This window comes from Paramisgurnus dabryanus, chromosome 15 (genome assembly GCF_030506205.2).
Source record: "Paramisgurnus dabryanus chromosome 15, PD_genome_1.1, whole genome shotgun sequence".
In the NCBI taxonomy this organism is placed as follows: domain Eukaryota; kingdom Metazoa; phylum Chordata; class Actinopteri; order Cypriniformes; family Cobitidae; genus Paramisgurnus; species Paramisgurnus dabryanus.
In genome coordinates this window covers 33,650,564-33,664,334 of record NC_133351.1, presented here as the reverse complement: position 1 = coordinate 33,664,334, position 13,771 = coordinate 33,650,564, and the positions used below count along the sequence as shown (strand labels likewise).

At 42.4% G+C, this 13,771-nt stretch overlaps 1 protein-coding gene across 1 annotated transcript in view; it reads right to left on the bottom strand.

The window, feature by feature from the left end:
- pde11a (phosphodiesterase 11a) overlaps positions 1–13,771 on the bottom strand; it is a 76,213-nt gene that overhangs the window by 29,932 nt on the left and 32,510 nt on the right. The window contains exons 7-9 of the mRNA XM_065293191.2: positions 8,922–8,997; positions 5,192–5,259; positions 3,488–3,580 (exon numbers count right to left, since the gene is read on the bottom strand). Of these exons, the coding sequence (XP_065149263.1) occupies positions 3,488–3,580; positions 5,192–5,259; positions 8,922–8,997 (237 nt within the window). The remainder of the gene's footprint in view (positions 1–3,487; positions 3,581–5,191; positions 5,260–8,921; positions 8,998–13,771) is intronic.

Genomic DNA, 13,771 nt, shown 5'->3' with positions numbered 1-13,771 from the left:
ATTTATACACAGGCCCACATTGAACATTATACGTGTGTATACACTAAACCCCGTTACACGCTACACTGTCATCTCTTTGAATCTCATATGGTTAACGCAGGCTCGTGGTCATTTTCGGCAGGTCGTGTGGTTGCGAATTGCTCACAGTACTGAAATGTGCGCTCAGAAAAAAAAAGTATTTGCTCAGTGCTGAAAAAAATTAGAGGGAACATTGGACAGCGCCCACATATTACATGTAGTTGAGTTAGTTTTCATAACAAGTTACAGCAAGGGTGGCTAAACGTCAAGACATCATTTCTATTAAACAAGGGAATCATAACAGTTGTTACATGTTTGGATGTTCAGAAGAACGCTGGATTTGAAGAGAGACTGCAATTAAAAAGCAATGCTCCTCTATCAATATTGGATCCGGACAGAATGGCGCAGCTTATGTGAGTAAAACACTTTAGTACTATGTGTCACTGTGGCGGCCGGTGTTTTCTCTTCCGAGGGACGCAAGTTCATGCTGCACACACGTTGAAAGGGTTTATGATAAAAGACACGCGTGTGTGTGTGTGAGTAAAACACTTTAGTACTATGTGTTATCAGTTGCGGCCGGGATTTCTCTTCAGAGGGACGCGATTCACGCGAATTCATGATGCACACGCATCGAATGTGATAAAAGACACATGTGTGTGTTTGTGCGTTCGTTACACGCGCGTCGAAGGGTTTATGTAAAAGACGCGTGTGTATGTGTGTTTGTGTGTGTGTTTTTGTGCGTGGGTTTATGATAAAAGACACGCGTGTGTGTGTCAAAAGGGTTTATGATAAAATATGCGTGTGTAAGAAAGACACTGTGTCTTAAGACACTCACTTAACATTAAACTGATTACACATGAGATTAAATTGAAAGTTAGTTTGAACTAAAAACTGTTATCCAATCATAGCAGTGGGCGTTTACTTCCAAGTCGTCAATGCAGCCCGCCCATTAAAACAGATCATTTCTCTACCCAGCCTCAAAATCAGGGTACAAAATGGCCTATTACTTATTGCTTTTGATGTTTTGGGATGTAAAAACCATGCAAACGTCATGAGTAGACCTCAGACAACAGTATAAAGCAATAAAAACGACAGAGGAAGGGCACCTTTAACAATTTTTTTCAACGGAATTTCAAAGGACTCTAAACGATCTCAAACGAGGCATAAGGGTCTTATCTAGCGAAACGATTTTCATTTTTGAAAAAGAAAAATATGCACTATTAAACCACAACTTCTCGTCTATTTCCGGTCATGTGACGCGCCAGCACGACCTCACGCAAAACGTCATTATGTCAAGAGGTCACGGATGATGTATGCGAAACTACACCCCAGTGTTTACAAGTATGGAGAAAGAGGACCGTTCAGACGTTGTTGTATGTTGAATGATACTAATTAATGTCTTTGTGTTAGGTTATTGTTTAAAATGGTCTTCAAATGTGTAACATGTGACCTTTCTACGTCACTATGGAATTACGTGAGGTCGCGCTGGCGCATCACACAGCCGGAGGAATAAGAGAAGTTGTGGTTTAAAAGTGCAAATTTTTTATTTTTCTTGTCAAAAATGCCTCATTTGGGATCGTCCTTTGAAACTCCGTTGAAAAAAACTGTTAAGTGTTAAGTGTTGGGGTCCATTAAAGTTAATTAAAATGAGAAAAATCCTGGAATGTTTTCTTCAAAAAACATAATTTCTTCACGACATCAACATTTTGGATGACATGGTGGTGAGTAAATTATCTGGACTTTTTTAAGAAAAGGGACTAATCCTTTAAAGGACAAGTTGGGTATCTTACACTTAAAGCCCTGTTTTCAGATCGTTTATGATGAAATAGAACGGTTTTGACTGAAATGTAGACATATGCGGCTGCCCCGAGAATTTTTGGGTGTTTGTGTTTCACCTCCCACCTTTACAATGGGTTTAATGGTGCACAGGAACAATCCTTCCTAAAATGCATTAAACTTTCGTTTACAAAGACGTAAAACTCACCGAGTGGTCAGGGGTGTTCACTGGTATGCTCACACAAAAATCGCTGCAAAATACGCATTCCAACAGCTGTTTTAGCGTAGTTTTTGCTAACTCCATTGACTTGTATTAGATGTGCTATGAGGTACGGTATTACTCCGCGCCGGGAACTTTGTTTCTATTCTTGCAATTGGCAAAGGCGGATTAGCGCCACCACCTGGGCTGGAGTGTCTATTATTCAAGCTCTAAGCGGAAGAATGTACGGGTGTGAGGCGTTTGGAAAAATAGGTCCACAAGTTAACAACGAATGCTAAAACAGCTGTTGGAAAGCATCTTTTGCAGCGATTTTTGTGTGAGCATATCAGTGAACACCCCTGACCACTCGGTGAGTTTCACGTCTTTGTAAACGAAAGTTTAATGCATTTTAGAAAGGATTGTTTCAGTGCACCATTAAACCCATTGTAAAGGTGGGAGGTGAAACACAAACATCCAAAAATTCTCGGGGCAGCCGCATATGTCGAAATTTCAGTCAAAACCGTTCTATTTTACCCTAAACAATCTGAAAACAGGGCTTTAAGTCTAAAATACCGAACTTGTCCTTTAAGAGTCGTGTGAATGCAATGAGTCATGTCAGACTATGATCATGTTCACAATAGCATCCTGTCATATTGCTCTCAATATTTCTACAGAATATAGTACGCATACTGTGAATATTGTGCAAAAATTACAATAACCGCTATACAAAAGAGCATACAGTACATGTAGTACTGTGTCCCACAATGCAATGCCCTAACTTCTTTTCAGAATTAATGACTTAAATAAAAGAAATATGAGCCGCAGCTTTATTATCTATGGCTTGAATGAATTAAACACATTGTAAGTAGTGACTTCATGTCTCGGGATAATAAGTATGTAATTACAGTATAGTGATGATGGCAGTACAGATCTGAATCCAAACTCATATGTGTTTTTGTGGGTTTGATTTTTTTTTTCTGTTTAAACAGTGAAACTTCAATAACAATGTTCTGTGCTAATTTATGTGCTAATGTATGAATACTGTCAGATTTAAGACAAGAAACAATCATGCAGTCTACACATGTATAAGAAAAGTGAATGAAAAGTAAATGAATACGCTTCAAACACACACTGAGCTCTCATTGTTCACCGTCTTCTCTTACTTTCATCATGCTATCATATGAAAAAAGGCGGGACTACCTGAAGCCTATCGCACCATTTGATGATGGAGAGAGCGTTTAGGAAACAGTTTGTTATTCCACTGGGTGCCATTAAATAGAAGAGAAATGACAAAGCTCCCCTTTAAGGCAAATAAACACCAGCAGTAGTCCTCAGATCTGATGCACGTTTGAACTGTAAACCACCTAACATCATTTCATTCACATAAATAATCCATTACTTGACTATTATGAAGTTGTTTGAAGGGTGCTTGTGTATTCTTTCTGACAGGAGATGAAAACATTCATGCATGTGCGTGCTTTTGCAGAACCGTACATCCAGAGCAACAGACTGTTTAGCCCAGGACTTCTTCACTTGGTCATACATTATAGTGTTGTTGATTCCAAGTCCACAGAATATCACAAATGCCTAAAGAAAAAGAAACCTTGAGTCAGAAAGAACAAAACCATCTGACCATTCTGTCTTAAAGTCCTCCTGTGGTGAAAACCAAGTTTTAATCTCTATGTGGTGTTTTTTATTTTGATGCTCACACGTGCAGTGTGAATGCTTCCTAACCTGCAAAAAATAAGTTCTGCAAACGTGCAGTTCATGTATGCCTTGTGTGAAACCTGACTTAGCAGTTCTGTATATATCTATGGTCCGAAGTGGTGCGAAAGAGTGGAGGTGGGAGCTAATTTGCATATTCATGTCTATGGTCTCAGCTGAGTAGAGTTGGGGACTAATTTGCATATTCATAGATCATTGTATACTAAATGGGGCGAGGGTGAAGAGTTAAATTCAAGCTATTTTAAAGCATGAAGAATATACTGTAACTGGAAAAACTTTTACATACGATATGCTATTATGATGCCCAAAAAGTTTTAGTGACAAAATGATCGACTATTGGGGGACTTTAAGAGTTTTTTTTGCAGTACAAAGTTTAAACAGATACCCGAATAATATGAAAATAAAGTTTCAGTTTACATTTTCGAATCACTTTATAGGTGAACCGAATCAAAGACTTGGGCCCTATCATGCACTTGGCACAATGTGGCGCAAGTGTTTTTTGCTAGTTTCAGTCTGACGCAGTTATCCCTTTCACGTCCTGTTTAAATAGCAAATTTGCACACATTTGTGCACCCATGGGTGTGCTGGTCTGAAAACAAGGTGTGTTCAGGCACATTGATGGCATATTGTTATTTTGAGGTGCTGGTACTGAAATGTTTCAGCTCTTTATCTTCTGTTTTATCTTTTGTTTGGTACAAATACATTTTTTTTTAGAGTACAAAACTTTTTTGTGTGATTCTTGTAAAAATACTTTTTGAGATTACATTGATCATGTGTCTATACTTTTTAAGTAATTACAAACCTGCTGATCTTAATTATTACTCCATGACTAAATAAATGACTTTTAAAGAGAACCAAAGCTTGTATTACAAAAAACCCAATTTCAATAAATAAAAAACAATGCACATTTTTTACATCAATTTTAAGGTCTACTTCCACTGCTTACAAATTCCACCATGTTAATAGGAAGCCACCACTTTAAAACACTAACACTGCACATTTTCTTACTTAGAATTTTTGACTTGTTTTCAGTAGAAATATCAAAAAATTCTTAAATTAAGATGCTTTTTCTTGATGAGCAAAATTACCTAAGAAAATAAGTCTAGTTTTAAGACAAAAAATATACAATTTGTGTGAATTTTTGCTTAAAACAAACAAAAATATCTGCCAATGGAGTGATTTAAGAATTTTTATATATCTCTACTGAAAACAATACAAAAAAACCAAGTAAGAAAGTCATTTTTTGCAGTGTGTATGTTTTGATTATTGCTCTGAATCCAATTTCTATCAAAAGTCCTTCACAAAAACACAATTATCAATTTTTTTTTAAAAAATTGAAAGCAGAGGGTCTTTCATTTGATATATTGTATGTTTATATATTTAAAGAAGAATATTTTGAAAAAGTGCTTCTTTTAGAATATTATCAAAACTCCTGAGACATCTGAAACATAACAGTGTGAGATGATTTCATACCTCAAACAGTCTCTGATCCGCATCATCAAACGGTTTCCCATCCAATCTGTTTAAGACCTGAGCAACACCTGCAGACGACATACCAAAAAAAAAATACACTCAACCAAACACTGACATCTTATAAACAGTAGACATATTTTCAAGCCAAAGAAGATTTTGCTTAAAAAACAATGCCATGTCTGATTGGACCTACAGTCAGTGGCATAGCAGCCGTGGGGGACACATTAACACTTTTGATCCAGCACCAAAATTTCCATCCGTGTTCTCCGGTTTGTTACTAATAAAGTGTTTGACTTCATGTGCCGCTCCAAGAATTGACAGGCAGATGTCGTCAAAGTACTGCGAGAGGGATGCAAAAGCAGACTCCTCCGTATTATTTCTTTAATCATTCTCGTAGTACGTTGATGTCAAGCGCCTGTCTGTTCTTGCGGCTCTGCATGAAGTCGAACACACCTTCAAATTTGACAGAACTAACATTCAGCCAATCACAGTTGAGTGTTATAAAGTGAAATATAGTTCATGAGCTTAAAATCTCCTGTCACGAATTCTTTCGTTCTTCTTTACACGATTGCAATGTTAAATGCACCCAGATTAAAGCAGAGGAGTCAGACTGTTATGTCCTTCTTTCAAACACACATTCTAAGTAAGTGTTATGTTGTGATCAAATTTCTACGTTATGATTTGACCTAACATCGCGTGTACACCAGACGCAAGCAATGCGACAGATACATTGTGGACAGCATCAAGCTAAGCTTCCATCACACTGATTTTATGCTTATTTTGAAGTATAAGAGTGATTGAATCAAAATCCCTTATTCACAAGAAAGTTTTAAGCTCACTTAAGGTGGTTTTTGACTTGTGCGATAAAGAGTAAATGCGGGATGATAATGCTTTGCTGAATAAATTCTGACATAGCGAACATTAAACCCACGTGACTGATCAAAACTGACGTTTTCTTTAGCATATATGGAGCTCGATGTCATTCCAATGCCCTTGCTGCTAGTGCCTGCACCAAAAATTATGCATTCCTTCTTCTGTGCACAGCATTCAGTTTGGCAATTACAAGCAGCACTGATAGTAAATTTATAACTTGCCCCATCATGGCTACATGCAGTCCTGTCTCCATTTTCTAAGTGTGCCTTGTTTTATTTACTGTTATACAACAGTTCTTTCTGGTTCTCTGGGAGTGTTCCCATCTAGCTTTAAACAGGCAGTGGTCTGTCCCCTGCTCGAGAAACCAAATCTGGACCCCTGGAGGCATGATGGGGAAAGTTATAAATTTACTATCAGTGCAGCTTGTATTCTCAGCAACTATCGACCGATTTCAAAGTTGCCTTTTATCTCTAAACTACTAGAGAGAGTTGTCTTTTCCCAGCTAAATGACTTTGTTAATCTGCCTAACACATTAGATACCTTTCAATCTGGTTTTAGATCGCTGCACAGCATGGAAACCGCACTGTTAAAAGTCAGTAATGATCTGCTGCAACTCCTCGATTCCAGCTCATGTGCAATACTAGTTCTATTGGACTTAAGTGCTGCGTTTGACACAATCGACCATAGCATTTTGCTGCATAGATTGGAAAAGGTGGTGGGTATTCAGGGGATTGGGTTGCAGTGGCTGTCCTTCTATTTGAAGGATAGAACTTTCTCAGTGAGCATTGGAAATGTCTCCTCTTGGCCAGTTCCCTTGTCCTGTGGTGTTCCCCAAGGGTCCATTTTGGGCCCTCTACTATTCTCACTGTATATGTTGCCTGGGCATTATTTCTTTCATTTTTAAGAAATATAAGATCTCGTACCCCTGCTATGCGGATGATACGCAGTTTTATCTTCCAGCGAAAATAGAGATTCCTGGGACACACTCTCTGACTGTTTTGAAGAGATAAAATGCTGGATGTCTAATAATTTCCTACAATTAAATAAGGACAAAAGTTAAATTCTGATTTTAGGTCAGCCTAATCCAATAACTATCTCTCGTTTTGGTCCGCTTTCTGCTTGTATTTGAACTGATGTCAGAAATCTTGGAGTTGTATTTGATTCTACGTTAAACTTTGAGAAACAAATTAGCTCTGTAGTGAAGGGACGTTTTTACCATCTGAGAATGATTGCAAAAATAAAAATTTCCTGTCTTATAAAGATTTGGAAACCGTAATCCATGCCTTTATAACTTTGCGCTTGGATTATTGCAATTCCCTCTATATCGGCTTGCCTAAAGGTGCGATCTCCCGATTACAAATTGTGCAAAATGCGGCTGCGAGGCTACTCACCGGTACAAAAAAAAGGGATCACATCACGCCTATTTTAGCATCTCTTCATTGGCTCCCAGTACAGTTAAGGATCAATTTTAAGATTGTAGTTCTTGTGTACAAGGCTATAAAGCAATAATAACAATCATTTTCTCTTTATCTGGAGTGTCTTCTTACACGTCTCTCCTACCCGAAGTGCCCTTAAGAGGGTGCAAAAACTCTGTTTGGAACTGCAGGTAAGGACACTGGCTCATTAGAACACTTGATGATTTATTTTCGTGTGACGTGACTATTAAAACACAATATGAGATATCACCACTGATATTTATAAGCAGCATGCAGAAACATCTCTCTGACTTATTTAAAAAAAAAATGGTTACAATATAAAACACTTAACTTAATGATTCTGTTTTACGTAGTACTGACAAGAATTGAGTTATTATGACATTCAAAACAGCTGAAAGGGTTACCCGTCATTCTGAGCTTCAAATCCGTGGCGGAAGAAAGTAGTTCCCAAACAAAGAGGCTCTTAAAATAACTCTCTTGTTGTTTTCTAGTTTTCTTTTTTCAAACTTGTACCGTCAAACTGTTGTATAAAAGAAATATCATTCTCAGAGTTGTGTGATATAGCTCTATTCCACACTCCTACACTCATATTCCAGCTATATTGCTTAATTAGCTACTAGGTTACCAATGCCATCATCATTCATTTGAACAACTTGATAGAAACGCACCTCATTCGCATTTGTTCGATTTTCTTTATTTGCGAATTTAAAAAAGATTTGCTTGTGTTTCGATGGAAACCCAGCTACTGATTATAATGGGTTCTGTGGTGTTGCGCCGCTTGCATCCGTAGTAGAATTCTTCCTTCTCCATTACAACAAAGTTGTTTTGGGCTGAATATTTATTATATTTCATTTTAGTATTTTAATTGATGTTCTTAACTTTATCTCTTCTAAGGGTACGGCAGGCTGTCACATTTCTAACATAGATGTGTTACTCGTTCAAAACAAACTATAAAGTTAATTTGATTAGGTGTTATGCCCTGGTTTAGTCAACCTTTAGTCAGGGTTGGTTCCTGGCTGAAAACCATTTCTTATCAAAAGCATTGAAACACAGCAGTCATTGATAAATGATTTTTTCCTCGCTCCACCTCCAGCTCTCTCTACAGTATGTGTGTGTAATGATGTGTGTGTGATGTGCTTTATTATGAAATTAAAAGTATTGTTCCTCTCCACACCACACATCATCACCGTCTCATTACATACAGTCGGAAACATAGAGCTCACACACACGCACGCACAAACACACGTTGCATAGAGTCAACCAATCAGACAGGACCTGGTGATATATAGCCAGCTCTTGATATTTTGGTCAGACGTGTGTGTTGGACAGAAGGATTGAACAGCAAACTGACAAGAAGACACATGAGCTGACATGCCAAGTGAAACACACAGAAGACAACGGCAGTTAACTAGATAACTTACCTATGATTTGGTGGTTACTATTCCAGATAGGAACACACAGGACTGAGCGAATATGAAAGCCGGAAAACTGATCTGCCTGAGGAGATTCAGATGAAACACCACATAAACAAAACCATTTGCTCTGACTGTAAACTTGTAAGACATTGGGTTATATAATATTGTGCTGTTGGCCTTTACAGATGATACATACAACATCTGACAGAGGCCATAGGTCATGTACAGAGCAGTGTATTTTTACCAAGCCCTCTCTTGTTGACAATTTTTTCCCAGAGCTGTAATTACGCATGATTATATACAGTTAAATACTCTGTTCTATATAACAACAAAAAATATTTTGTCTCCCAATTTTAATACTAATGCACTTACAATAGATGGTTATGCTATACAGCAGTATAAATAAACACTGCATCTTATTAAAGTGAATGACATTCATGCATTTGACAGATGCTTTTATCCAAAGCGACTTCAAAGTGTTGTCAAAAGATGCATCAGTATATGCATTCACTAGAAACTTTATACACTGTACATGAAGGGAAAACCCAAATCCAGAAATTCATCTATCTCTAAAAATGATGCCATCACAAAATTATGATTAAGGATAAAAAATTAACAAAAGTTCTCAAATTCTTTATCAAGCATACATTTCCATATTTCTGCTTTTAAAGTCTGTGTAAAGTCATTTGAGAGAATTGTTTGTAAACACATGTATTGCTAAAACACGTTACAAAGACTGTGAACTATGTACAGTAGTACTGAATTGTGGAGTTACATCGCTAAACAGTTTTTCCACATTTCTGTGTTCAAGATTATTTGGGCAGGGCTAAAACCCCACACACAATCACAAGCATCCATTCAGGTTGTAACAGTATTTGAAATTTGAAAGAGACGGCAGTGGGTACACAGCTGTCAATATTGGGTTTTGAAAATTAGGGAAATCTTTTACATGAGAGTAGTTTATCTTTACAAAGTTTAATTGTAATCCCAAACTACCTGACATCAAAACACTTAGATTACTCACGTAACCCCGGTTCCCTTTCAGTCGGTCACTATGACGTCACGTCGTGACCGACGAATTGAGAACTCGCTTAGAGAGACCAATCTGCTTCGTATACTACTAAAACGCCAATGAACTTGGCCTTGAGATATTTGCATAATGCTGGCACCGCCCCGCCAGGTGCCTATATAAGCAGCAGGTGCAAATATGGAAATTAGCTTTTTCGCTTCGAAAGCCGGCATTATCTGCTACTGAGAAGCTACTTGCTCTTCTGGGAACGGTTGCTGAAGTTGATTGACAAGCAGTACTAACACAGCGGACGCTCGCAGTATTCCACGGCTCTGCATCTTTTTTGTTTTGAGTTTAGTGTGTGCGTTGCCTCTCCCTGTGCGCATCATCAGCTGAGCACCATCTCGTATATTCGGAGATCAGCGTCCTTTTCAGGATAGCTTTTCGCCCATGCGATCTTGGATGCGAGAAGTATAAGGGCTCCAGTGACGGTCACGAGCGCTGTCTTCGTGCTTAGGCATCGAGCACTCCGAGGCTGCGTTCGTGGAGAGTTTCTGTTCTCTCTGTGAGAGCATAACCCTCTTGGATTGCGGAGACGACTGTCGTTTCTACGGGAACGCTGTCAGCGCCTTTGCAGTGCTGACGCCGCCATGGTGCGGCTGTCAAGCGCTCGCAGGGCACCCTTCGCGTCATTTCGCTGAGTAGGACGGAGGATGCGTCCTCCACCTACCGGCCTTCTCATCCTCAGCCGGTTGAGGCTCCGGTGGAGACTGCAGAGTCGTGTTCTACGATGTCTGCCGAATCCATTGGACCTCCTCCTGGTCCCGTCACTTCTGCAGCATCAGAGGGGTGTCCATTTTTTCCTCCGAGGCAGAGTCATTCCGGAGATGGCGGCCGTGCCCGCTCGAGTGGCGGAAACGGTAGAGTTGGAAAGGTTAACCCCTCTCCGCCCGAACCGTCCCGTCCACATGATTGGTACTTCGGAGCTGCTCGGGCCTCTCGGGCCTCTCCTCCTGTGCCTTTCTTTCCCGACGGCACGAAGAGCTGACGTGATTTGCGGCCGTCCGGCCATTCAGCTTTCACCCCTCACCTCCCTCACCAACAGAGCCGCTAAGGGCGGGGACCCCTTCAGTGGAGCGGGATGCGTTCCTGGAGGGACCACCCAACCCTTCCCTCCCGTGTTTGTAGACAGTCGTCCGGTTACGGACGCTGCCCATTAGGCATGCCGGAGAGGCGGCTTCGGCCCTGCACGCAATAACGTTGCTGCAGGTTCACCAAGGATTTACGAGGGAGGCCGTGACCTTCAGTCGTGCGATGTCCACCACAGTGGTTCAAGATCGCCACCTTTGGCTGTGTCTGGCTGACATGACGGACGCAGACGAGAACAACTTGAATGCTCCTGTCTCACAGACCGGCCTCTTCGGCGAGCCAGGGGAGTTGTACAGCTCCGCTGCGCAGACTGAGGCGATCTCCTAGGTCATGCCCCGGCGAAAGAGAGCTGCCCTTGGTCCACCATGCCGGCTCCTCAGTCTGCCTCTCGTAGGTGCGGCGGCCACCTCCGTTCCCCTCCTCGGACCCCATCTCGGCAGCGCAGGGGAACCGGTCGTCAGCAGCTCGCCCCGCCCGCTTAGCCGCTTCCTGTGAAATTCGGGAGTTTAAGTGGCCAGTGACGGGCGACCCGGATTGGCAGAGGATCACTCTTCAGGAGATGGAGCTCCTTCCCCCGATAGAGGGTCGGGTGGAAAATCCTTGGTTTGCATATGTTCCACCGGCTGTTCGGCCGGTACCCACTTAACCACACATAAGAGTGCATTCCTCTTCCCTCTCTAGGTCTCCGGAGGATCGAGAGAGCCGGAGGGGGTACACACCAGCTCCCCTACCTCTCCTCTATCGCCAGCGGGTGACCTGAGGAGTCCGAGCTCTCCGCTGAGGAGACCGGACCACCAGCACCCTCATCGGAGTCTGCGCTCTCCGTAGAGGAGACCAGACGACCGTCACCCTCAGCGGGCTCAGGTCAGTGTCACACACACATACTGTAGATATTTATGCTGTCACAGCAGACGCACCGGCAGTCCCACCTGTCTCGCTTCGCTGCCCCACCGCGGGTACTTCGGTAGTGTCGTTAATTCTCCTCGTACGGTGCCTGGGTGCTTGGCTTCAGTTCCTAGCCCGTTTCGTTGGGTTTTACGCACGATCCGCCTCGGTTACGAATCCGGCACACCCCAAAATTCGGGCTTTCGTTTCACTGTGGTGAAAGCGTCCGATGCACATGTACTGCGTGCAAAAGTCGATATCCTGTTGGCGAAGGATGTTCGAGCCGGTCCCTCTTACCGAGATGATGATGATGGGGTTTTTCCAGCCTTTATCTCATAGTACCCAAAATACGCGGCGGGTTACGATCGATTTGATTTACGCTCCGGCTCTACGAAGGTGTTCTTTTTTGGATAATAATGCCGAGGCTCGTATTTCAATATTCAGATCGGTTTGCAGCCTTAGACCTGTAAGACGTGTACTTTATGTGTCCATCTCCCCTCGCTTTAGACCGTTTTTTCGCTCTGCGTCGTGGGGTGGGCATATTAATACTGAGTACACCATTCGAGCTGTCTCTCTCTCTCTCCGTGTCTCCATGTGCTAGTCACGGCATTAAAATATCAGAGAGAGAGCGTTGTTCGCATTCTGCTTTTATGTACGTCGACTTATAATAGCCCGTTCTTAGCAGACGTGCGCGAACACAGAGAGTTAATGCTTCTGCATCTCGCTTTTTTAAGTCTTCAGGTCGACTGGGATAGAGCAACTTTGCCCCATGCAGAGGATCCTTTTTCTCAGTATGGAAATAAGACTCGATCGACTAATTGGCGTGTTTTATAAGAGCGCGCAACCAGTCAGTTCTGACTTGCCTCGGTTTAATTCGAGGGAAGTACGCGGTCCCTCTGAAACAATTTCAGAAGCTCCTGGACATATGACAGCATGCTGCGGCTGTGACACCGCCCGAGCTGCTTCATATGAGACCGCTTCAACCTTGGCTTACGATCGAGTCTCGAGGAGAGCGTGGCACACCGGCATACACCGTGTAAACATTACACCTGCGTGTCATTTCAATTTTTCCCCGTGGTAGACCCGGCATTTCCGATGGAAGATATGCCCCTTGAGGGGTCTCCTGGCATTCTGTAGCATGCAATGCCCTCAGCACGGGATGATCAGCCACGTATGACGGGCTTGCAGTCTCAGGGGTGTGCATAGCACCCCAACTGCCGCGAGCGGTGCGCTGTATATCTGGGACTTGTACGCTCCGCTATGGAGATGCGAGGGAAGGATGTATTAGCCGACACCGATAACATTGCGACTGTTGCGTTATTTACCGTTAAGGCAGTTTTGCACTCTCGTCACCTGTCGCATCTCGCTCGTCATCTCCTCCTTTGGAGTCAGAAGCATCTGAGGTCCCTTCGTGCCATTTTCATCCCGGGTCGCTCAATTCAGCGGCAGACGCGCTTCCCGAGCTGCGCCCCCGGCGAATGGCGACTCCACCCCCAGACGGTCCAGCTAATTTGGAAGAAGTTCGGTCGTGCGTAGATGGATCTGTTTGCGTCGCCGGACTATACCCACTGTCGCCTATTTTATTCACTAACCGAGGGAGCCTCGGCGTGGATACGTTGGCACACAGCTGGCCGCGGGGGATGCGTAAATACGCATTCCTTTCAGTGAGCTTTATCCCGCAGACACTGTGCGAAGTCAGGCAGGACGAGGAGAGCCTTTTTATTAATCGTCTGTACTGGACGACTGGGAAATGGTTTTCATAGTTAATGCTCCTCGCGACAGCCCTCCCTGGCGGATTCCCCTGAGGAAGGAC